Source organism: Choloepus didactylus, chromosome 7 (assembly GCF_015220235.1).
Source record: "Choloepus didactylus isolate mChoDid1 chromosome 7, mChoDid1.pri, whole genome shotgun sequence".
NCBI classification, from domain to species: Eukaryota; Metazoa; Chordata; class Mammalia; order Pilosa; family Megalonychidae; genus Choloepus; species Choloepus didactylus.
The window spans coordinates 118358258-118382147 of NC_051313.1; the positions used below are offsets into that span (position 1 = coordinate 118358258).

At 45.3% G+C, this 23890-nt stretch overlaps 1 protein-coding gene across 2 annotated transcripts; it reads right to left on the reverse strand.

The window, feature by feature from the left end:
• Positions 1-328: 328 nt before the first annotated feature.
• Positions 329-16029, reverse strand: KIFC1 (kinesin family member C1). Of its 2 annotated transcripts, none has more exons than XM_037844600.1 (11): positions 15886-16029; positions 8173-8310; positions 7952-8051; positions 7335-7388; positions 7174-7224; positions 6565-6965; positions 5073-5852; positions 3267-3557; positions 3075-3148; positions 2853-2928; positions 329-426 (listed from the first exon to the last, which is right to left on the reverse strand). In XM_037844600.1, the coding sequence occupies exons 1-11, from the start codon at positions 15895-15897 to the stop codon at positions 382-384; spliced, it is 2022 nt and encodes a 673-aa protein (XP_037700528.1). In that variant the 5' UTR covers positions 15898-16029; the 3' UTR covers positions 329-381. The 2 variants fall into 2 exon arrangements, with proteins under 2 accessions (XP_037700528.1, XP_037700529.1); XM_037844601.1 differs by having other exon boundaries at positions 7170-7224; positions 15886-16023.
• Positions 16030-23890: the final 7861 nt, after the last annotated feature.

A 23890-nucleotide genomic window follows, 5' to 3' on the forward strand; every position in this document is an offset into this window, starting at 1 on the left:
CTAGTGACTGTGAAGAGACTGTCGATAGCTTAGCGGGCACATCTCCTTTATGAGAATGACCAGGGGATGGAGTGGGGAAGGTGAGGGGGAGATGGTGTAAACCCGAGTCCAGAACCGGAAGGCCTATGAAGGAGATAAACAGCCGTCTTCACGCTGAAAAATACAGGTTTAGCAGAGCATACAGATCCACAGCTCCCATCTTAAAGATACGAAAAATAGCTCCCTACTTGAGCAACTGCTAATAAGATTTTATTATATTTTTTTTAAAAAAACTGTTCTTTATTTGATAGGCCTAGATACACAGCCTCCCCACCCCCATCCCCCATCCCCCCTCAGCAACTCCCTCCCCCAAACACACACACACAGGATCTGGATCCATCTTCATTTCCTGTTGGCCTGGGCAGTACCTATAACACACTGGTTCACCTGAGGGCAGGGGGTAGAGAGGCAGGATAAAAAAGTTTGCAAAGTAACCAAAAGAATAGTTTTCCCGAGATCTCCCCCATCCCCAATGCCAGGGTTGTCCTTGGGGAATAGTGAAAAAGGGACTCTGAAGACAGGCTCATGCTGGCCCCAGTTATGGTTAGTTCTCCTATGTCCACTAGGTACACTAGCTCTGGAGAAGGTGAAATGGCAGGAGAAGGGATGGAATCCCCACACGTAGATACAGGAGCAGAGGGAGGAGGAGCTTCCATTTCCAACCATGTCAGGGTTTAAAAACCCTAAGCCCCATAGAATTCCTAATAAGCTAGATAAAATATTAACCCATTAGGAACCAGGATTCCTTGGAAAAGGGATGATTTCAAATCTGGGGCAGGAAATGTACAAGACCTGGAACAAAGATTATTGGAATCCTGTCTAAAGGCCATAGGAGCCAATTTGAAGGGGCTCCAACTGGCCAAAGATGTGGCAAATATGAGCATCAGAAAAAATAAAGAATGCAAAGGATTAACATACATCAAATATATAAATATCTGTAAAATGATACCCCAGATAAGAACTTACTAGTCACCTCGAAATTGCTAGGATATCAGTTCATTATACTGAGAATTGATAAAGGATCTATTATCTACCCTACCTTTCCTATATGGACTGAATCTTAGAGTAACCAAATGAGGGAAAATATTTAGGAGAATCATGACTAGTGAATGCAGAATGACTGATAAAATTAGAAAAAAACCTCTATTTTAAAACCCCCTAATGCAATAATGGATCTAGGCATGATCCTCACTGATAAAATTATTAAGTGAAAAGTCTATGGGGAGTTATGAAATTGGATGGATCAGGCTATCAACATCCAAATCCAATGATCAAATTTTTTATCATTAAAAGTGGGTCAACCAGATTGCATCCTGATACAATGCAATAACTGTATTGTACCATCTATTAAGTTTCCTTACCAAAAAATTTGAATCTGATTAAAATCTAATCAAGCTACCAGATAAACATATGGGGGATAGAGGAAGCAATCAGTCAAAATCCAGAATATGGTACATTCCATAGAACAAATGACCCTATTTCTTCAACAAAGAAATGGCATAAGAGGGGGGAAGGGTGTTATACCTTGAAAAAAACTTAAGAAACATTTCAGCCAAATAAAACGGGTGGCCCTTGCTTGGATCCTGATGTGGATAAACCTAATGTATAAAATGCATTTCTGGGTAAAATTTAACATGAACTGGGTATTAGAGGACATTAAAGAGTTCATGTTGTTGGGTGTTAATAAATATAACTTTAATAAAAAGTTCAAAACAAGAACTTTTCAATTAACTTGTTAAGGTACATAATCTGAAAGACCAGGGCAGGTGCTGGGGCCACTGGCTGCTCCACAGCAGTAACCCACCCCCGGTGGCAGCACTGGGCAAGCCCAAGTACAGCAGAAGGGCAGGCCTTTTCAGAGACCTCACATTAAGCCGGAATCCATCACAGGGCTGTCCCCTCAAGAAGAGGGTAAGCCAGAGAAAAAAATCACTCCCCAGAGGCAGACAGTAAAACTTTCTGACTTGGCTTAACTCAGGTGAAGGGTGCACAAGTCTCCTTGAGAATTCACAGCCAATGGCTGATCCTCATGGGTTTTGAAGCCTGAATTCACACTAGTTGGAATGGTCTGGAAACCTCCTAAGTCTCCTTTGATCTAGCAGTCCCATTTCCAGGAATCTACCCCATAGATGTAACTAAACTAAACTACAAAATGACATATGTACATGGTTAGTAAATGTTGCCTTGTTTGTAATTTAAAAAGACTGGATACAATCCAAGTGCCCAGCAGAGGGAACTGGTGGATAAACTTTGGTGCATCCACACAGTGGGGTGCTAGGCAGCCTTGAAAAGAACAGAACAAGGGGATGATCTCTCTGTGCTGTTGGAGAGTAATCTTGGGGTTACATTATTAAGCAAAGCAAGGTGCAGAGCCATATATATAGAGAGAGATGAGAGATTTTGTATAAGGAGGGAGACAAGGAACATACCTTGTATTTGCAAAAAGAAATGTTGGAAGGATAAATAAGAAAATGACAAATGATAAAAACGATTACCTACACAGGACAAGTGGGAAGATGGGATGGATAGGAGTGGTACCAAGACTTATTATGCTGTGTATAGCTTTCTATATAGTTTTAACCTTTCAAGCACCTGTTTTGAAAAAAAAGAAAAAAAACCTAATAAAAAGGCCCAAAACCAATAGTTAAAAATAGATCCAGTTGGGTAGTACCCCAGATGCCTGAAAGAAGCAAATGTAAAGCTTTTCTGGATGAATGTGCTCCCTGGCCCCAGTGGACAGAAGGGGATGGGGATGGAGAAGCCTACAATTATCCAGGGGTCCTGACAGCACCCGGGCTTGGTAGTAATCGCACCTTGGATGCAAACCGCAGGGAGTTGAGGGTCTCGGAGATGTTCTCTTCTAGGGGAGAAATGTTCACAAACATGAGCCTGTGGAAAGAGCAGAGGGAGCCAAACTTCAGCATCAGTGGCTGGGTGGAGCCTGGACCAGGTCCCCACTGTTTCCCCTTTCCCACTGCTGACCCCAATGTATCCCAGTTCCTATCCCACCCCTTCCATTTGTCCCTTTCACTCACATCTTAGCGCTGCCACCCAGAGAGTTCTGCAGCAGGTAGGTGAGCTTGCTGTTTCGGTAGGGCACATGGGGCTCCTAGATGATTGAGTGGGGACAGGTGGTTAGGATAGGGAAGGGTTCAGCATGGCAAGGCCCAACCTTGCTCTAGGTCCCACCTCCCCTTGCCCTAGTCCCCCAGGCCTGTCACTCCCACCTTGTTGCTCAGGGCCATGATGACCAGCCCCAGCGTGGACAGGCTGCTGTTAATGGCCTGTGTTTCCCGAAGTCGTTCCCGTTCCCCTGGGCCAAGGGCTAAGCCAGCGTCTAGCCGCTCGCTCCCAGCCAGATCCACCAGGCTGAGGGGGGCCCCACACTGCAGGCCCCGGCTAGTGTGCTCCCCAGAGATCTGCAGCTGGAACACACTGTGGCTGCGGGATGATCGCTCGTTCTGAGCTGTGCGGGCCACAGCCCGGTTCTGGTGAGCCAGGTGGAGCAGGGCCTCTACCTAGGGAGGGCAGCAGCAAGGAGAAAATGCGATGTCAGGTATGGCAGTGAATGAGGCTCAGCCCCTGCCCTCCGGAAGTTTGCTTTCTAGTGGGTGAAGAGACAAAATAATTAAAAGGCAGAGTATGTCTGAGTGCTAAGGAGTAAAATAAAACAGAGCTTGGAGTGTGAGGATGGGGCAGAGTTGCAATTTTAAAAAGACCAGGGACAGCCTTGCTGTCTGTGCCAGTTTGAATATATTGTGTCCCCCAAATGCCATTATCTTTGATTAATCTTGTGTGGGCAGATGTTATCAGTGTTGATTAGATTGTAATTCTTTGAGTGTTTCTTTGGAATGCGCCCCACCCAGCTGTGGGTGATGACTCTGACTGGATAATTTCCATGGAGGTGTTGCTCCGCCTGTTTGGGGCGGGTCTAAGTTGATCAGTGGAGCCATATAAATGAGCTGACATAACAGAAGGAACTCAGTGCAGCTGTGAGTTCCACAGCCAGCATAGTACTCAATGGTGAGAGACTGAAAGCCTTCCCTCTAAGATCAGGAACAAGACAAGGATGCCCGCTGTCACCACTGTTATTCAACATTGTGCTGGAAGTGCTAGCCAGGGCAATCCGGCAAGACAAAGAAATAAAAGGCATCCAAATTGGAAAAGAAGAGACATTTTGAAGAGGAGCTACAGCCAAGAGGGATACTTTAAAGAAAGCACAGGAGCTGCAGATGAGAGACAGTTTGAAGATGGCCATTGAAAGCAGACTCTTGCTCTGGAGAAGCTGAGAGAGAACAAATATCCCAAGTGCAACTAAGAGTGACGTTTCTGAGTATCTGCAGCCTAGAGAGGAACGTCCTGGGAGAAAGCCATTTTGAAACCAGGACTTTGGAGCAGACGCCAGCCACATGCCTTCCCAGCTAACAGAGGTTTTTTGGACACCATTGGCCATGCTCCAGTGAAGGTACCCGATTGCTGATGTGTTTACCTTGGACACATTATGGCCTTAAGACTGTAACTGTGTAACCAAATAAACCCCCTTTTATAAAAGCCAATCCGTTTCTGTTGTTTTGCATTCTGGCAGCATTAGCAAACTAGAACACTGTCTTATAAGATCTTAAAGCAGTGAGCGAGTGAGCCATTCTAGGAGAGAAGCAACCAGGCAAAGGAGACAATGCAAGGTCCTGAGAAGGCAGTGTGACTAGCAGCTGAGGAACAGCCAGGAGGACAGCATGGCTAGAGTGGACTGAGTAAGGGAAATAGTAAGAAATGGACCTGAGATGCAACAGGCAGGGGCCAGTGCATCCATGCTCTCCCCAATTTCAGCAGAGGCATCACTCTCTCTGCTCCCTGGTTCTGTTAAGGTGGATCCACCTTACAGCCCACCACCCAACAATGAACATGGCAAATTGTCCTCACCAGCTCGCCATTCATCCTTCAAATTTCTCCTGCTCCCTTCTCCACCCACCGCCACCTGTGTCACTCTGCCCACTCCTCCCCATTTCCCAGTCCCAGTGCCAGCGGATCCTTACCTCTTTCTCACAGGAGACAGGGACATATCGGGCATTGGTGACAGTAAGCTCCTCACTCCCTGGCCCTGCCCGGCGAATCTCACACTCGCCTACCTGGCCCTTCCGGGCCCCAGTAGCCAGCAGGTCTCGGACAGTCTCATTGTAGATCTCTACATAGCTTGCCACAAAGCTGTAGGTCCAGCCTTGGCCTCTTAGCTCCTGGGCCACAGAGAAGAGGTGCCGCATGGCCCGGGGGATCAGACCCTCCACCTGGGGGTCTCCGTGAGGCCCACCCTCCATTGTGAAGGTCTTGCCACTGCCTGTCTGGCCATAGGCAAAGATGCATACTGGATAGCCATCCAGGGCTGACTGGACAAGCATGGCGATCTCCTCAAACACCTCATCCTGGCCACTCCCCGGTGGGAATACCCGGTCAAAGGAGAAGTCATGACGAGTGGTGGGGGCTGGTGCCCCACTCAGGGTACCACGCCGCTCATCAGACCGGAAGAGGCTGAGGCGAGTTGGAGGATCAGAAGGTCCATTAGGACCAGAGGGAAACAGGAGGAGGCCAGGGGGTGGGGTGGGCTCCCCTGGAAGGACAGGGCGGACCCGGCAGAATACACGGATGTTGCCCTTGAGTTCCTGCAGCTGGTTATGTAGTCGCCGGCGCTCCATCTCCAGCCCATGAAGACGTTCTCCTTGCTCAGCCAGTAAGACTGCCTGAGCTGCAGCCTCCCGGCGCAGAGATGCCACCTCTGCTCGGCTGCCTGACAGGGCCGTTTCTGATGCCTGCAGCCTCCCCTGCCCAGAACAGAACAGATGGAAAGGGTGAGATGCAACCAAGAATAAAAACAAGTCATGGGACTAAGACAGTGTGGAGGGTAGAGGGAAGAAGTGGGGTCCCTGCCTCCAAGGAGCTCCCAGTCTGATGAGGAAGAGAGACAAGAAAACAGGGAATCATGATACTAGGATACAGTGCTAAGGGGATACCCAGGAAGGGCACAAGGAAGTCAATTTCTAACTTGAGACCCAAAAGTATAGGAGTGAACAAAGGGAAGGATGGAGTAGGAGAAAAAGAATATTCCAGAAAGAGGGAACATGCAAAATGCCAGAAATGAGAGTTTAGTCATTTGAGGGACAGCAAGCAATTCAATTTAGTTGGTGCTCACCAAGAAGGGGACAAATGGGCATGCTGCAAAGGGAGAGAGTGTCATGGGGATTTCTGATCAGGATAGGGAGTTAAAGGAAGAAATTGGAGATGGAGGACTGGGGGAGACACAGATCTGGGTGGGAGTTATGAAAACTGAGTCAAGATAGGGAGCAGTGGAGTAGAAAGCAAGGGAGAGACAGGAGTGAGCAGGAGAGGAGATGGGTGGAGGACAGAGGTGTACCGCTGGATATAGGTGGCCAGGGAGTTGGAGCCCAAGGAGACTTCAGGGGAGCCTGGAAGGGGCTGGGGCAGAACCTCTGCCAGGAAAGGAGGGTTGGCATTTGGTAAGAACCCAGCCCTTACCTCCTGCTCTTCCAGCTGGGCAGTCAATCCCCTCCGCTCCTCCTGCAATTCCAACTGTTCTTTCTGGAGCTCTTGCATTAAGCCCTCCTGTGTGCCCAGCCGCTCTTCCAACTCCCGGACACGGGTACTCAGGTTCCCTAGCTCCTGTTGTCCCTGCTCAGCTTGGGCCCGCACTGTGACCAACTCCCCTTCCAGTACCCTACGCTCTGCCCCCAGAGCCTTGGCCTGTTGCTGGGCCTCTCTGAGCTGGTCCTGTAGCTGTTGGTTCTCCTGGTCCAATGTTTGAGTCTTCTCACGGTAGCGTTTCAGCTCAGCATTTAGGTCACATAACTGACCCTTTAGGTCCCAGGCTGGACGTTTGCCGGGTTTCTTCCCCCCCACCGTGGGAAGAGCAGCTGATGCTAAGATGAAAAGGCAAAGGTCAGTGAGGTCTCAGCTCTGTCCTTCCTCTCTTCTATCCCTCTAGTGCTTCCACACCTGATGCTACATCTCTCTCTTTCCACTCCAGATGGGAAAGAGACCAAATGGATTTTTCTGGGTACTCACCACCTCCTCTTCCCTATCCCAGTGGCCCAGCCTCTCACCCAATGGTTTTTTTTTGTCACCTACTGCTAGGCTTCTGGACAGGAACAGCAGGGACTGGCTTCTGGTTCTTCGACACTGGAGAATTGGAGAATTGACATGGAAAACCAGTGCCCTTCCACTTTCATGATTCTCCCCTCACACATAACCCAAATCCCTTCTCAGCCCCAGCCTGTAAGCCCTATTACCTGCAGCAATAGCTGTGGAATACCGGGGTCCTGTTTTCTTGGGAACTTTCTGGGCTGTCAGGAGATAAGAGAAAAGGAAAGAGTAGTATGATTATTCAAGAAGGCATGAACACTGGGCAGGCTGGTGGCAGGGGTGCTGCTTTTCCTAAGGATCAGAAATAAGATAACTTCCCTCTTCCCCTAAGTCTGGGCAGCTTATAATGATATCCTTGGGACCTAGGACCAGAAATTAGTCAACATGCCAAGAAACAAGTTGGACCACGATAAGCAAAAAAAAAAAAAAAAACAAAAAAAAAAACACAGGGGGAAGAACTGTGTGTAGAGTATGCTGCCGTTTGTGTAAAATAAAAATGTGGGAGAATATGTCCACAATTGCTGGAGTACCCATAGAATATCCTTGGATGGACATAGTTGCCTCTGGGGAGAAGAACAGAGTGTTGGGGACAGGGGAAAGAAGGAGACTTTTCACTGGATAACAATCTTTGTGTCTTCTGAATTTTGAACCAGGTGAAATACATTATCTATTCAAAATAAACTAAAATTGAAAGAAGAGAAATAAATAAATTGGAGAGCATTAGACTTCTGTGCCCTTGGCCCTGTCTGCCCCTAGAGCCCACCTGCGGCCTGGCCTTGTGCCTGTGGTACTGTGGTGAGGGGTGGTGCTCTGGGGCGGGACGTGGTAATTTTGGTTGTTGTGCCCAGGCCTCGTGTCCGTTTCTGGGGGAAAGACAAGGATAGGGTAACATAGTTATCCTCTCTGATTGGTTTATACGTACACACACACACACACACACCCCTTGCTCATATACATATGCATGGCCCTCCAAACCCAGCTCACCTTCTCAGGCTCCAAGGCATCCTCCATCTGGTCAGGCCCCCTCTTGAGCCTGCTTCCTGGGAGAGGCAGCCGAGAAGGGGCCTTGACTAAAGGTATTGTCAACTCTATGTTCCCTTTCACTTCCAACAGTGGAGACCTCTGATGGGAAAAGGGAGAGCCATAAGACAACTGGAGCCTAAATGTCCCAAGAATTCCACTTCTTGGCTCCCCAGCCTCAATTCTAACATGCCCACCACCAAGCATTTACCAAGCACCTCTTGCGCCGTTAGTTAGGACTCACAGATTATGGGCCAGTCAGAAAGCATGGAAAGAAGTGAGACACTGGGTAAAAGTGGGAACAATCTCTAAGGGAACACTGAATGAACTTAGACTTCAGCTAACCTTAAGGGTAATACTTAAGCAGAGAGGAACGGGCACTCCTTTTAGAAGGCAAAAACTCAGAACATGCACATGGTACAACTGGGAATAAACAGACCCATTTAGCTAGAGCTGGGAGTCATAAATAAGGGAGACAGTGGAAGACAGAGCTGAATACTGGTTGGGAGAAGCAGCCAGCATTTATTGAGCACTGTTTTAAATGCTTTCTTTACTTTTATCAAAATTCTTTACCTGCACAGCAGCCCACAAAGGAAGTGCTATTATCAGTCCCAATTTACAGATGAGAATATGAAGGCATGGAAAGGTAAAATGACTTGTCTACTAAAGTCTTCAGCTAGTAAAAGACAGAGCAGAGTTGAATCTAGACAGTTCTGTTCCAGATGCCATGTTTTTAATTACTAGACCACTTTGCCTTGCAGGGCTTTGAGCCAGGCTAAGGAGGAGTTTGGGCTTTCTCCGTGCATGCTGGGGAGAGCCAGCTAAAGTTTCTGACAAGGTATGTGAGAAATATACAAGAGTCTATTATAAAAAACAATATTCAGTTGTAAGCAGAATGACTTGCACAGGGAGGGCTGCAAGTAGCATGACAAGGCTGAACACCACTCAAGTATAGGGATGAAGTGGGGGCAGCAGGTAAAGAAAGAGACAGATCCTCTCCTTTAAGTAGCTCAATTCAGAGATTGGGGATTATGTCTACCCCATGGTTACTCCTATCTAGGGTGACCAACCACCCTGGTTTTCCCAGTGCTGAGGGGTTTCTCAGGACATTGGATTTTCAGTACTAAAACCAGGACATCCCCAGGGAATGGGTCACCCTACTCCTATCCCCTCAGCAGGAGAGCAGCATGTATAGACAGACTTCAGATTTTCGCTATAGATAGTTACTATACATAATTCAGAGGCCAGTCTCTCCCTGCCCTTAAGCTTACTTCATTCACTCAGTATTTACTGAGTGCCTATTATTGCAAGGAAATGATCTGGGTTCTGGAGTAACACTGAGGAAAGACATGATACCTGCCCTCAGGATGCTCATAGTGGGGAAGAGAAGCATTTAAAGCAATGACCAAACTTCACCAAGTGCTATCAAAAAAGGAGTTCAGAGGAGGGGGTAGGCATCCAGTTCAGACAGGGACCGTGTTGGAGAAGTATTCTTAGGCTGATCCTTTTTTTTTTTAATCAAATTCAGTTTTATTGAAATATATTCACATACCATATAATCATCCATGGTGTACAATCAACTATTCACAGTACCATCATAGAGATATGCATTCATCACCCCAATCTATTTTTGAACATTTTCCTTACATCAGAAAGAATCAGAATAAGAATAAAAAAAGTAAAAAAAGAACATCCAAATCATCCCCTCCATCCCACCCTATTTTTCATTTAGTTTTTGTCTCCATTTTTCTACTCATCCATCCATACACTAGATAAAGGGAGTGCGATCCACAAGGTTTTCACAATCACACTGTCACCCCTTGTAATCTACGTTGTTATACCATCGTCTTCAGGAGTCCAGACTATTGGGCTGGAGTTTGATAGTTTCAGGTATTTACTTCTAGCTATTCCAATACATTAAAACCTAAGAGGTATTATCTATATAGTGCATAAGAATGTCCACCAGAGTGACTTCTTGACTCCGTCTGACATCTCTCAGCCACTGAAGCTTTTTTTTGTTTGATTTTGCATCCCCCTTTTGGTCAAGAAGATATTCTTGATCCCATGATGCTGGGTCCAGATTCATTCCCGGGAGTCTTATCCTGCGTTGCCACAGAGATTTACACCCCTGGGAGTCAGGTCCCACGTAGTGGGGAGGGCAGTGAGACCACCTGCTGAGGTGGCTCAGTTAGAGAGAGAGAGAGGGCCACATCTGAGCAACAAAGAGACACTCAGGGGGAGACTCTTAGGCACAATTCTTAGGCTGATTCTTGAGGATGAGAAAGAGTTGGCTTGATGGGTTTGGGGCCAAGGAGGAGCAACCTGGGCAGAAAGCAGGGAGGAGGGCACACAAGGAAAAACAAATTGTTCTATTCAACTGAACACAGGGGATGTACATAGAGAGTGGAGAGATGAGAACACAGGCAGAAGGGAGGAGATTGTGGTGATCAGTATGCCACGATAAGGAGTTTGGGGTTTACTGAAGACAGAAGGGACTTTGATTTTTAATCAGGAGACTGACATTAGATAGGTATTTAAAAAGTAAACTGTGAACAATGTGAAGAATGAATGGAAATAGAAGCGGAGGGGTGCCACAGACAGATACTGCATCATTTGTTCTTTCGACAGAGACTTACTGAATGCTTGGCTCTGTGCCAGACACTGCTCTAGGCAATGGGTACAGAGTAAGGAACATAACTTTCCTGTCTTTCCAGAGCTTACTTTCTAGGGTGGCCTTTCCCAACTGGGGTACTGCAAGAGAATTAAACCCTACAAAAAATTATCTATTTTCTCAATTCTCCCAAGGATGTACACAGCTCCTACCTTTCTAGGGACATAATTTATTAGAAAGAAAAGGTTCTCTTAGGGCATTAGAGCTTCATTCTCTTGGAACGCAGTTGAAAGGGGGCAGTTCTAGAAGCTTGGGACTAAGCAGAAATCCCTCTGAGAGAACCAGATGGGCCTAAATGAGGTGGGGCACTGGGGATGAGGGGGAGGGGATGAGTTTCATAAAAATAAGAATTGACTTAACTGGGAGCTGGCTTGGACAGAGGCAGGTGGGAGAGTCCAGGCTGAATCCAAGGGGACTGCCAGGGGTCCACTAAGCGAGAACATAAGAGGAAGGGCTGGGTTTTGACTTCATTAAACTTTTTATTTTAAGATCAACATAGATTCAATGCAGTTGTAAGAAATAATTTGGAGAGATACTATGTACCTGAAGGGCCTGTTTTTAAGAGACGCGAAGTTCAGTTTTGGAAAGATAAGTGAGCTACTGGTGATACAATGAGATATATTCAAGATTGTTTACAGAGCATTATTACAGAGAAAACTTTGAAACAACCTGATACTCTCTACTAATCCCCTTGGATTCAGTCTGGACTCTCCCACCTGCCTCTGCCCAAGCCAGCTCCCAATTAAGTCAATTCTTGGTTTTATGAAACTCATCCCCTCCCCCTCATCCCCAGTGCCCCACCTCATTTAGGCCCACCTGGTTCTCTAGTGGGGGTTTTTGCTTAGCACCTCGTTTTTAAAAAGTTTGCTATTTGTTTACTGTCATTCCATTTGGGAAGGCCATACAAATATATCTGTTTTTTTCACAACTACATAACCAGAGGGCGTAGTATAATGTCTGCTGCATAGTAGGACTCAATACAGGGTTTTGAAGGAATGAAATTAAATGTCCCTTAGTGGGGGTCTATGTAAATAAATTGTGATGCGTCCAAACCACTGGCTTCTATACAAATAAAAAGGGGGGAAAAAGGAGGTAGCATTTTTTTCTGTCACCCGTAGAAATGTGCACTAAGAAAGCTTCTTTTAATTTAGTTGAATCAAATGTAGTATGAAAAACAAATTTTTCTTTCAGTATTCCAAGGTCAAACACTAAAAATTTTTTATAACCTGTGTCCTTCCTCCTTTCTTTATTACCTTAGTAATGAAGTAGATCTTTACTGGATCTACTAAAGATCTACGTCCTCTGAATTTATGTGGGTCCAGAAGATGTGCTCAGAGTCGTGTTTATCCAGGACAACTCTAAAGAGTACATTTCTTTTCTCCCCTCTATAAATCTAGACATGATGGCCCCCACTTCTCCACAATGAGAAACATAAGCACCTAACCCCCTATAAAAACAGATACTAATCCAACCCCTCCCATGTCCACTTGTACATCAGATCCCATCCCCCTCACTCACTTAGGAACACTGCTCTGGCAAGCTTCCTTTCCCTCCTCTCCACCATCAGCTTTTCACTCTCTACTGGATTATTTCTATAATATACAGTACCTGCTACCATTTCTTCCAACCTTAAAAACTCTCAACTGTTCTTTTCCTGCTAACTACTACCTATTTCTTTGCTGCCCTTTGCAGCAAAAACTCCCCAAAAGTGCTTTCTCTATGGTATTCACTGTCTCCAGTTTCTCTCCTAAACCTATTCCAACCAGGCTTTTCACCTCCACCTTTCTACCACAACTGCTCTCCTCAATGTCACCAGTGCCAGATGCTGCTAAGTCATCTTTATGTTTCTTGACCCATCAACAGCATTTGATACAACTGACCCCTCCCTCCTCCTCAATACACTTTCTTCATTTAGCTTCGGGCATTACATCCTCTCTTGGTTTTCCTACCTCAGTGGTAGGTCTTCCTCATCTCCCCAGATTTTAACAGCGGCCTACTTTACACTCATCATCCACACTCATGACTTCACATACCACTGATAAGCTGACAATTCCCAAACGTGTATCTATAACTCACACCTCACTCCTGAACTTATATCGGACTGCTTCCTCAACATCTCTACTTGGAAGTAGAGCCTTCTCCATCTCAGTGGATTGTAACTCCATCTTTCATTTGCACAAGCCAAAAAACCCAGAGTCCTCTCTTTCTCTTACACATATCTAATTGGTCATCAAAGCATGACCTTCAAAACATTTCAAGAATTTGACTATTTCTTACCACTTCCACTGCTGCCACCCTGATCCAAGTCACCATCATCTCTCACTGAGGTTACTGGACTTCAGTGATTCTGAACAGGGGGCAGTTTGTCTGCCCCCCTCTCTCCCACTCCTCAGAGGACATCTGACAATGTGTGGAGACATTTTTGAATATCATGACTGGACAGAGAGAGAGAGAGTGCTACTGGCATTCGTGAGTAGAGGCTAAGGGTGCTGCTAAATATCCTTCAATGGACAACACTGCTCCCCACAACAAAATGTCAGTAGCACCAAGGTTGAGAAACCCTACTGCACTCCTAACGGTTCTCCTCGTTTCTATCCTTGCCTTAAATGAAAAACAGATTATGTCTCTACTTGCTTGCTTAAAACTATCCGACGAACTCCCCTTCTCATTAAGAGTCAAAGTCCTTACAATGGGCCTACAAGAAGCAATGTGATCTGAGGACTGCCAATTTAGTGGGCCGAGCCCTCAATCTGGGGGCCTTCCCCTGTGAGGCTAGTTGCTCCAAGGGAGAGGCTAAGCCCACTTATAATTGTGCCTAGGAGTCCCCACCAAAGAATCTCTTTACTGCTCAGATGTGCCCCCCCCACCCAAGGTCACTCGGCAGGTGAACTCACTACCCTCCCCACTACGTGACTCCCAGGGGTGTGAATCCCCCTGGCAATGCAGGATATGGCTCCTGGAGATGAGCATGGACCTAGCACTGTGGGATTGAGAGGATCTTCTTGACCAAAAGGGGGAAGAGAGATGAAGCAAAGTAGGGTTCCAGTGGCTGAGAGATTACAAATGGAGTCAAGAGGTCACCCTGGAGGGTATTCCCACACACTATATAGATATCACCTTTTAGTCTTTAGTGTGTTGGAATGGCTAGAGGGAAATACCTGAAGCTGTCAAACTGCAACCCAGTGACCCTGATTTCTGAAGACAGTTGTATAACTATGTAGATTGCATAGTGTAACTGTGTGACTGTGAAAACCTTGTGGCTCGCACTCCCTTTATCCAGTATATGGGCAGACGAGTAGAAAAATGGGGACAAAAATTAGATGAAGAATAAGGTGGGATGGAGGGGATGGAAAGATTTAGGTGTTCTTTTTTGCTTTTATTTTTATTTTGGAGTAAGGAAAAGTTTAAAAAATTGATTCTGGTGATAAACGCACAACTGTATGATGGTGCTGTGAGTAATTGATTGTACACTGTGGAAGACTGGAGGGGGTGTGAAAATATCTCAAACTATTAAAAAAGTAAATGAACAATGGAGAAGGAGGGGAATAGGATGTTCTGAATATTCTCTTTAATTTTAATTTTCATTTTATTTTCTGGAGTAATGAAAATATTCAAAGTTAGATCATGGAGATGAAAGCACTGCTTATGACGATACTATGAACAACTAATTGTACACTTTGAATGATTGTATGCTATGCGATTATATCTCAATAAAATTGCATTAAAAAAAAAAAAGCAGTAATGTGATCAACAACTCCACTCCCATTATCTGACTTCCTTTCCTACAAGTTTCCCCTTTGCTCATTCCATTCCAGTCACACTGGCCTACTCGGTATGCAACACTTTACAGCCTTTACTCTAGTACATTCCCTCCGCCTGGAAAGCTTTTCCCTCAATATCCCCTTGCTCAGTTCCCTCACCTCCTTAAGTCTTTACCCAACTCTCACCTTCTCAGTGGGGCTTACTAAGACCAGCCTATTTAATTCTCCATTCTTGTCAGTTGGCCTTCTCTCCTCCTTTACTCTGATCAAATTTTTTCCTTTTCTCCATATCACCTTCTAACAGAGTTAAAAAATTTAGTTACTGGGTTTATTGTCTGTCTCTCTATAGAATGTCAGCTCCATGATGGCAGGGATTTCTGTCTGACTTGTTCACTGCTGCATCCCTAGTATCTAGAACTGTGTCTGGCCCATAGTAGGTGCTACATAAGTATTTGACAAATAAATCTGAGAAGGCTATTACCATTTTTCACATCATAGCCCATTGCCCATATTATGCCAGAGAACAAAGAATATCTCTTTAGATTGAAACTTCATTTTGGGTAAATCTGAATGTGAAATACTAGTGAATAGAGGATTCAGGCTTGCGCACCTTTCTGACTGCTGGAGAGGGGAGGCTGCAGATGATTGTAAAGTGGCAGCCGGGTACCAGTAAAAGAGAGAACTAAGTCAGTCAATCCTTTTGGACAGGAATCCTTAAAACTTGGGAAAAGAGGGAGCATGAGGAGTCCTTCAGCCCAGATTACCACCCCCCATCCTCTCTTCTTCCTCCCTGAAGAGAGCACAAAGGGAGGTAAGCAAGGATTTGGCGTCAGATATCATTTCCCCGGAGGTAGGCCATTTCAGAATGCTCTTCTCAATGTCAATCAATGCAATTGTGGGAAGGAATGGAGAGGCGGTAACATTCAGCCAAGCCCGAAAATTCGAAATGGGAAATCCTGGAAACAAGAAAGCGAGGAAGGGCATGGAGACTCCCGAGACCTGAGGCTGGGGGAGGACAGACAGACGTCCCCTCGGACCTCCAGGGGCTACTCCCTGTCATCTCCACGCCTCGTCCCCGCCCCCTTCACTGCCGCGAGGGCGCACAGACCTTTGCCCTCCAGACAGGCACAAGCGAGGTTGGCCGGGAGCCTGGACATCGGGGACGCCCCTCAGTCATCCTCGCCGGTGGGCGGTCGCGCGCGATCCTGGCCCCGGGTCTGAAGACCCGTGGTGGCCCCTACTCACCTGCTGCTCCATGTCCAGCTCCGTCCCACAAACGCCACGGGAGCGCAGTTGAAGAGGACTGGGCTCTGGGGTTCCCAGAACCCAGGTTCCCTCGTTCTCTCGAGACGCAGACCACGCACGCTACGGGCTCTGACTGCTATCAGTCCCGCGCCACACCCGCCACTTTTGAATTCAAACGGCCACCACCCATTCTTACTTCGCTCCGCACGCAGGGACCAATCGTCGCCGTCGCCACAGCCGAGGGCCAATCGCAGCGCGCTCCGCCTGCCGAGGTCACAGCCTTCTCCTTCCTGTTTCTCCAGCACCGGGAGGTAGGCATATCAATCCACTTCCGGATCCACTTCTCTAACCACAGTCCCCCGCCAGCTCTAATTGCGCTAGACTTCCGCTCCGCTCCAGGATATCGCTGGCTACGTCAGAAAACGCTGGGAAGACGCCGCTCCAACGTAACTGGCCGGAGTGTGGGGGCGGAAAAGGGAAGGGCGTGGAGACTGGAGGAAAGAAATCGTGCGCGCGCAAACGAGGACCCGTGCGCGGCGAGCGCCCCCTAGCGATTGCAGTAGGACGCTGCCTCGTCAACCTGGTCTGGATCCAGGTGATTGGGTCTCTCCGGGTGGGGCTGAACTGGTCCCGGAAGTAGAGCCCGGAGCAGGTACCAGAACGTGAGTGCGCAGGTCTGCCCATTTCCCGGCCATTCTGGCATTTCTCCCCAAATTTAGGAACCCTGGGCACGACCTGGTACTCCATGGAAGCCCAGCGGTGAGGATGCGAGGCAAAGACTCGGGGAAAATGATTTTTTCTCCGGGAGCCCCTCCTCATCCCGCCTCTCGCGTGCCAGGGCGCTGTTCCTGGTGCTGGGGAACTGGCTTAAAGCCTTTGTAGCCTCGAACCCAGGGAAGGTTCAATGCTTCCATTCTTGGAGTATTTTTATGTTTTTCAGACTATCCACACGTGCATCGTTCCGTTTAATAATCGCTAAAATTTACTGAGCTCGTACTGGGTGCTAAGTGCTTTGTATTTCTTAACTGTTTGATGGATGAAGAAGCCAGATTTGGAAAGGTTATGTGACAAGCACTAGGTCACACTGCTATTCCATTAGCTTCCACATCCAAGCTATATCCCACACTGCTTCTAACAATCTTGGTAACCAAAACAACGACCTCTTGTAAATAATGTGCTGCTTTGCAAAGTGATCTTTATTCACCTGAGCTTCCAACCAGTCCTCCTGGTAAGCAGGAGAGGGGTTCTATTTATGAGACTGAAAGGCGGGAGAACTAAGGGATCTGCTCAGGGTCTTAGTGCACAGTTGGAGACTGACTGGACTAGAACCCAAGCCCTCCTTAACTGCATTCAAACCTGCTTGTTGGAGGGAAAGCAGACTATGGGAAGACAGTTACCCTGTCTGAAAACCCTGTTGTTGTCCCCCAACCTATGATATGGTGGGAAACCTACAAAAACGTGTATCCTGAAGATAAAGAGAGTAGATGAGGAGTCAAGGAGGAAACAAGATAGTGGGTAAAAGAGGGAAAACTGAGAAGGGAAATCTGGTACAAAATGCAGAGCAACTGGCTAAGCCAACTTGAAAGGTGAAATCACTGCCCTCCCCCCTACGTGGGATCAGACACCCAGGGGAGTGAATCTCCCTGGCAACGTGGAATATGACTCCCGGGGAGGAATGTAGACCCGGCATCGTGGGACGGAGAACATCTTCTTGACCAAAAGGGGGATGTGAAAGGAAATGAAATAAGCTTCAGTGGCAGAGAGATTCCAAAAGAGCCGAGAGGTCACTCTGGTGGGCACTCTTACGCACACTTTAGACAACCCTTTTTAGGTTCTAAAGAATTGGGGTAGCTGGTGGTGGATACCTGAAACTATCAAACTACAACCCAGAACCCATGAATCTCGAAGACAGATGTATAAAAATGTAGCTTATGAGGGGTGACAATGGGATTGGGAAAGCCATAAGGACCACACTCCATTTTGTCTAGTTTATGGATGGATGAGTAGAAAAATAGGGGAAGGAAACAAACAGACAAAGGTACCCAGTGTTCTTTTTTACTTCAATTGCTCTTTTTCACTCTAATTATTATTCTTGTTATTTTTGTGTGTGTGCTAATGAAGGTGTCAGGGATTGATTTAGGTGATGAATGTACAACTATGTAATGGTACTGTAAACAATCGAAAGTACGATTTGTTTTGTATGACTGCGTGGTATGTGAATATATCTCAATAAAATGATTAAAAAAAATACAGAGCAAAAGACATCACTTTCAAAGTTAAAAAACAAATGTCAGACTAGGAGAAATATGGACCCATGAACAGATTGCAGGGGGAAAAAGTGTATTATTCTCAATTGATGCAGAAAAACCATTCAAAATATTTAAGATCCATTGGTATTAAGGGAAAAAACCCTCATAACCTGATGAAGGACATCTACAAAAATCCTACAGCAAACATTGCAAAAATGGTGAAAATGTTAAAAGCATTCCTCTTAAGACAAGGAACAGGCAAGGATGCCTTCTCTCAACTATCCTAGTCAATACAATGAAGGAAGTCTTAGCCAGTCCCATAAACAACAACAAATATATAAGTATTGGAAAGAGACAAGAATGTCAATATTTACAGAAGAAATTATTGCATGTGTAGCAATCCCCAAAGAAAATTCAGATAGAATTAATTAGTGAGTTTAGTAAGGTTGTTGGGTACAAAATCAATATGGAAAAAATCAATATACAAAATCAATTACATTTCTATCACCAGCAACCATCAGTTAGAAAATATAACTAAAAAATATACCATTTGGTGGATGGGTGTATACATAGGTAAAAAATCATCCAGATGTACACTTGATTTGTGCACTTTATATATACCCCAATAAATTTTTTAATAAAAATATACCATTTGCAATACCAACAAAAATATAAAGTATGTAAGAATAAATTGAACAATAGATGTGCAGGCCTTTTGTGGAGAAAATGATGAAGCTTTATTGGAGGATATTAAAGAGGATCTAAATAAATGGGAAGATTTTCCATGTTCTTAGAGAGGAGGCTTGATATTGTGAAGATGTCAACTGGCCTCAGCCCATGGGGGAAGTAATCAGAATTTCTGATGCCTGGTCCTGTGAGAGTATCTGCCCAACCCAGGAGTTGGCTGAGTGGGACAGCCCGTGGTGGGTCTCTCCCCCACTCCCTAGAGATAACCTCCCGCAAGCTGGGGAGGATTTCTCACATTGGAAATCATATTCCTGGAGCCTGAGTCCCCTTTTCTCCCCTGCTTTTCTTCCTGGCTTTTCTGGCAGATTCGCTTTCTGCTGCCTGAAACTCTGCATGGCTCTTCACAGATGGCAGGGGTGCAGGGAGCTCTCAGGGTGCCCATGATGCACAGTGATGTTACCTTGATTGGATCTGAAAGACATCAACCCTCCACCCCCTCCTCCACCCCAGACACTTCTTGTGCCTGCCCTCCCAGAAGGTGTGTCCCTTAGGCCCCGGCCCTTGCAGATACTCTTTTGCCTCAGCTACCTCCTCCCAGAACGTGGATCATCACTGCCTTGACCCCCAGGCCTCTCAGTCTTCAGAGTAGGGAAACCCTATTGATTTGGTTCTCCTTTCCCCAGGTTGGGACACAGGATTCTCTGGGGCTTGCACCTTGCAGCTCCATCCTGTCTCACTCACCCTTGAGGAGCCATAGTGCCCTCCTCCTGAGTCCTGTCCATGGCCCCCTTTTGAAATTCACAAAAACAAACATTCGCACATTTAAACCTTTCTAGCTTGTAGGACTTTTTATAAAATTGTGTTTTAGAGCAAATCCCAGAGATCATGTAATTTCCCTGAAAAATACTTCAGTAGATATGTTTATTTATGTATACATGCACACATTTGTATACATTATATTAAACATAACCACAATGCCATTATTGTATCTAGACAAATAAACAGTAATTCCTGAATATCACCTAATAACCAGTCTGGGTTCAATTTCCCCTAATGCTTCCCAAGCTAGTCTTTTTGCAATTGGTTGTACAATCTGGATATGCACAAGATCCACAAATCACATTTGGTGGTTTTTCTCTTCATTGCTCTATGTTAGCCTCAACCCCCACCACAGACAGGCTTAAAAAAAGACCTTTATTTGTGGAATAAATATATCACGTTTTAGATTGGATTTATTGTAACTTTGTGCTGTCATTCTCCCCCGGAATTCCAATTGTATCTCCTCAGGAGGTACATGTCTGGTTATCCCAACACTTGTAGGGTTTTAAAAATAATATTCATCTTTTTTTTCCTTTTCTAAAGTTGTGGTTTTTTTGCTGTAGAAAACATGGGGAAAAGAATCCATCATTCTGTTACCCACAGGTAACCACAGTTAAAATTTTGGATATTTTGGTGTATTGCTTTCCAGGCTTTTTTCTATGCATATGTTTCATAGTTGAAATACCTAAAACAAAAACAAAACAAAAAAATATAAATATATATTACACACAGAGATATGAAAAACACTTTAGGTAAACAAAATGTAGTATATACATACAATGGAATATCATTCAGGATTAAAAAGGAATGAAGTTCTGATACATGCTCCAACATGGATGAACCATGAAAACATTATGCTAAATGAAATAAGCCAGATGCAAGAGGTCACATATTGTATGACTCTAGTTATACAAGATATCCAGAAACGGCAAATCTGTAGAAACAGGAAGTAGATTAGTGGTTACCAGGGACTAGGGAAATAGGGGAATGGGAATTACGGGTTTGGGTTTCTTTCTGGGGGATGAAATATTCTAAAATTCGATAGTGGTAATTGTTTCCAACATTGTGAATGTAATTAATACCACAGAATTGTATATTTCAAAGGGGTGAATTTTATATCAATAAAACTGTTATAAAGAAAAACACTAATAGGTCATTCAATTTTCAAATGCAATTCATTCAGCATTTCTTAAGTGCTTACCCTGCCATGCACTGTGCCAGGCTTTGGGGCTACACTGATGAAGCAGACAAAAATAAACCCTTTCCTCCCAGAGCTTCCAGTTTGGAAGTGTGGGAGACAGACAAAATATTAACGTACGATACAAGGACAGGTGCTCAGAATACCTTTCTCGGAAGTAGGGAGGTAAAGATGGATTTCCAGAGGAAGTTCTGTTCTCAGCGGTGAACAGCAAGATAAGTAAAAGTGAAGAGAAAAAGCCACTGCTGTCTTGACAGGAGTGGAGACATGTGGGTGCAGACCAGGAGCTGAGCTCCCCAAAGGAAGGGTCCAGGTCTGTGGGTCTGAGTGGAGCTCCGCCCACAGGTGGCTAATGTCTCTCCCAGTTGCTCTCCCCTTTCCAGAGTTCCACTTGATGATACAACCAAGGCATGGCTGCCAGTGCTGTGAGCAAGGAGAGCCATTCACTTCACAGCCAGGTCTCTGGGGGAGTGAGTCTTGTGATGTATTCTGAAGAGGAAGTCCTCAGGCTCTTCCCAGATGGTACTTGTTTACCACGTTAGGGAAAGGGGTGCCGAGGAGCTCTCCAGGGGCTCCCACACACTCACCTTCTGCAAACACCATGAGCACAGGAGGAGCCCTATTTGAAGCTACTTGTCCTAAATCCTCAAGTGACCATAATGGGGATCTCCCCTTCCACCAAGACTTGAATACCCATAGTAGAGGAAAAACCAGTGACCATTAGGCCTGAAGTGTAACATCAGCCTCTTATCTGCCAAGGAAAGGAGCATGGAGAAAGAGCCTCCGTATCCTCTAGGCTGAGTAGGAAGCCAAGAACAAGATGTCATGATGACCAGGCAGGTCAAGATGTGCTGGGGGTTGGGTGGAGAAGAGACTTACTTTTTGAATCATAGGAATATATTATACAATAAAATAAAATAAGAAGGATGAAATAGTTTTCTCCTTCTACTTCTTGATGTAGCATTCTGACTTAAAGAATTTAAGGAAATAATCAAAAATGTGCATAAAATTTTATATAAGTAAAGTATTGGAAACAATAAAAATGTCCATCAATGAATGATTGTTAAATAGAACATAAAACTATATCACACTGATGGAAAGAAGACGGTGGCGTAGAGAGGAGTAGAAGTTAGTTAGTCCCCCTGGAAAAACTAATAAACAGCCAGGAACAACTAGAAAATAATCTGGAATAACTGCAGGGGGACAAACATGACCATCCACTCATCATACACCAACCTGAATTGGGAGGAATGCCCGAGATCGCAGCATAAAATCTGTAAGTAAAAACCACAGACCCAAACCAGGAGCCCCTTCACCCCATGGCCCGAGCTGCAAAGCCTTGTGGTGCTCGAGAGCAGCACTCTCCTAAACTGCAAAGCCTTGCTGTGCTAGAGAGCAGCACTCTCCAAGCAAGTGAATATAGCTCAGCTAGGCTCCAACTGGGGTTTTAATTAGCACACGTGGTCAGCTCAATTCAAGCTACAAATCCCCAACGAGCAGAAAAAGGTTTTTGGTGATGACTGAACTTTGGAGAGCTGGAGGACCTCTCTGGGAGGGAGGGGGAGCCCAGAGGACTGGGTGCTGTCTCTGGCTGATGTATGAAACTGAGGGGGGCCACAGACTGACCCTGAAGGGGGCCTTTCTGTCCCTTTTTCAGCTCAGTGGAGAAAGCCTCAGCCATTTTCAATTCCCAGTGCTCAGACCCAGACAAGGGTGGAGATAGCATAGTCAGAGACAATTCAAATGCAAATGACCTTTCTCCAGGGGGTATATCTTCCCTAAGCGGAAAGAGGTGGTGCCAAGCTCTACTATCCATCTTCCATTCCAAACCAGACCCCAGACCCTGGGGGAAACAGCCATGTGCCACACCTTATACCAGTCTGGAGCTACAGGCTGACAGGTGCCACCTGCTGGGCAGAAAAGCACAGTGACTCGAGGCCTCACAGGGTACATCAATCTTCTAAGACACTCTCAGGGAGACCTTAAACTTGCCTCCTTCCAAGATCTGAACCTGTTCTGGTCTAGGAAAACCTGATTGGGATAACCAAGGAGGCCAGATGCCTAGACAACAGAAAACTACAACCTATACTAGGAGAGGTGAAGTTACAGCCCAGTCAAAGGAACAAACTTACACTTCAGCTGAGATACAAGAATTTGAACAACTAGTGCTAGATCAATTCAGAAAGTTTAGGGAAGATATGGCAAAAGAGAGGAAGCATATAATGAAAACACTGGGCATACATAAGGTAAAAATCGAAAGTTCGAAAAACAACTGACAATTTATGGAAATGAAAGGCACAACACACGAGATGAAGGACACAATGGAGACATACAACAGCAGATCTCAAAAGGCAGAGGAAAACACTCATGAACTGGAGAACAAGGCACCTGAAAGCCTACACACAAAAGTACAGATAGAGAAAAGAATGGAAAAATATGAGCAACATCTCCAGGAACTTAAGGACAAAATGAAGTGCAGGAGTGTATGTGTCATTGGTGTCCCAGAAGGAAAAGAGAAGGGAAAACGGTCAGAAGCAATAATGGAGGAAAAAAAGGAGCTGAAAGTTCACTCTGGTGGGCACACTTACGCACAATATAGACAACCCTTTTTAGGTTCTAATGAATTGGAATAGCTAGTAGTAAATACCTGAAACTATCAAACTACAACCCAGAACCCATGAATCTTCAAGACGATTGTATAAAAATGTAGCTTATGAGGGTGACAGTGTAATAGGGAAAGTCATATGGACCACACTCCCCTTTGTCCAGTATATGGATGGATGAGTAGAAAAATGGGGGCAAAAAAAAAACAAGAGAAGAAAAGAAAAAAAAAGGCACCCAGTGTTCTTTTTTACTTTAATTGTTCTTTTTCACTTTAATTTTTATTCTTATTATTTTTGTGTGTGTGGTAATGAAAATGTTCAAAAATTAATTTTGGTGATGAACACACAACTATATAATGGTACTGTGAACAACTGAATGTATGCTTTGTATGACTGCATGGTATGTGAATATATCTCAATAAAAATGAATTAAAAAAAATAATAGAGGA

What these genes read in the sequence shown, in the direction of transcription:
- KIFC1 (XM_037844600.1), bottom strand. An exon ending in GGCACAAGGCCAGGCCGCAG is followed by an intron (nt 7,389 to 7,951) that starts GTGGGCTCTAGG and finishes ATCTCCTGACAG; the next exon opens with CCCAGAAAGTTCCCAAGAAA. An exon ending in TCCTGTCCAGAAGCCTAGCA is followed by an intron (nt 6,966 to 7,173) that starts GTAGGTGACAAA and finishes TTTTCATCTTAG; the next exon opens with CATCAGCTGCTCTTCCCACG.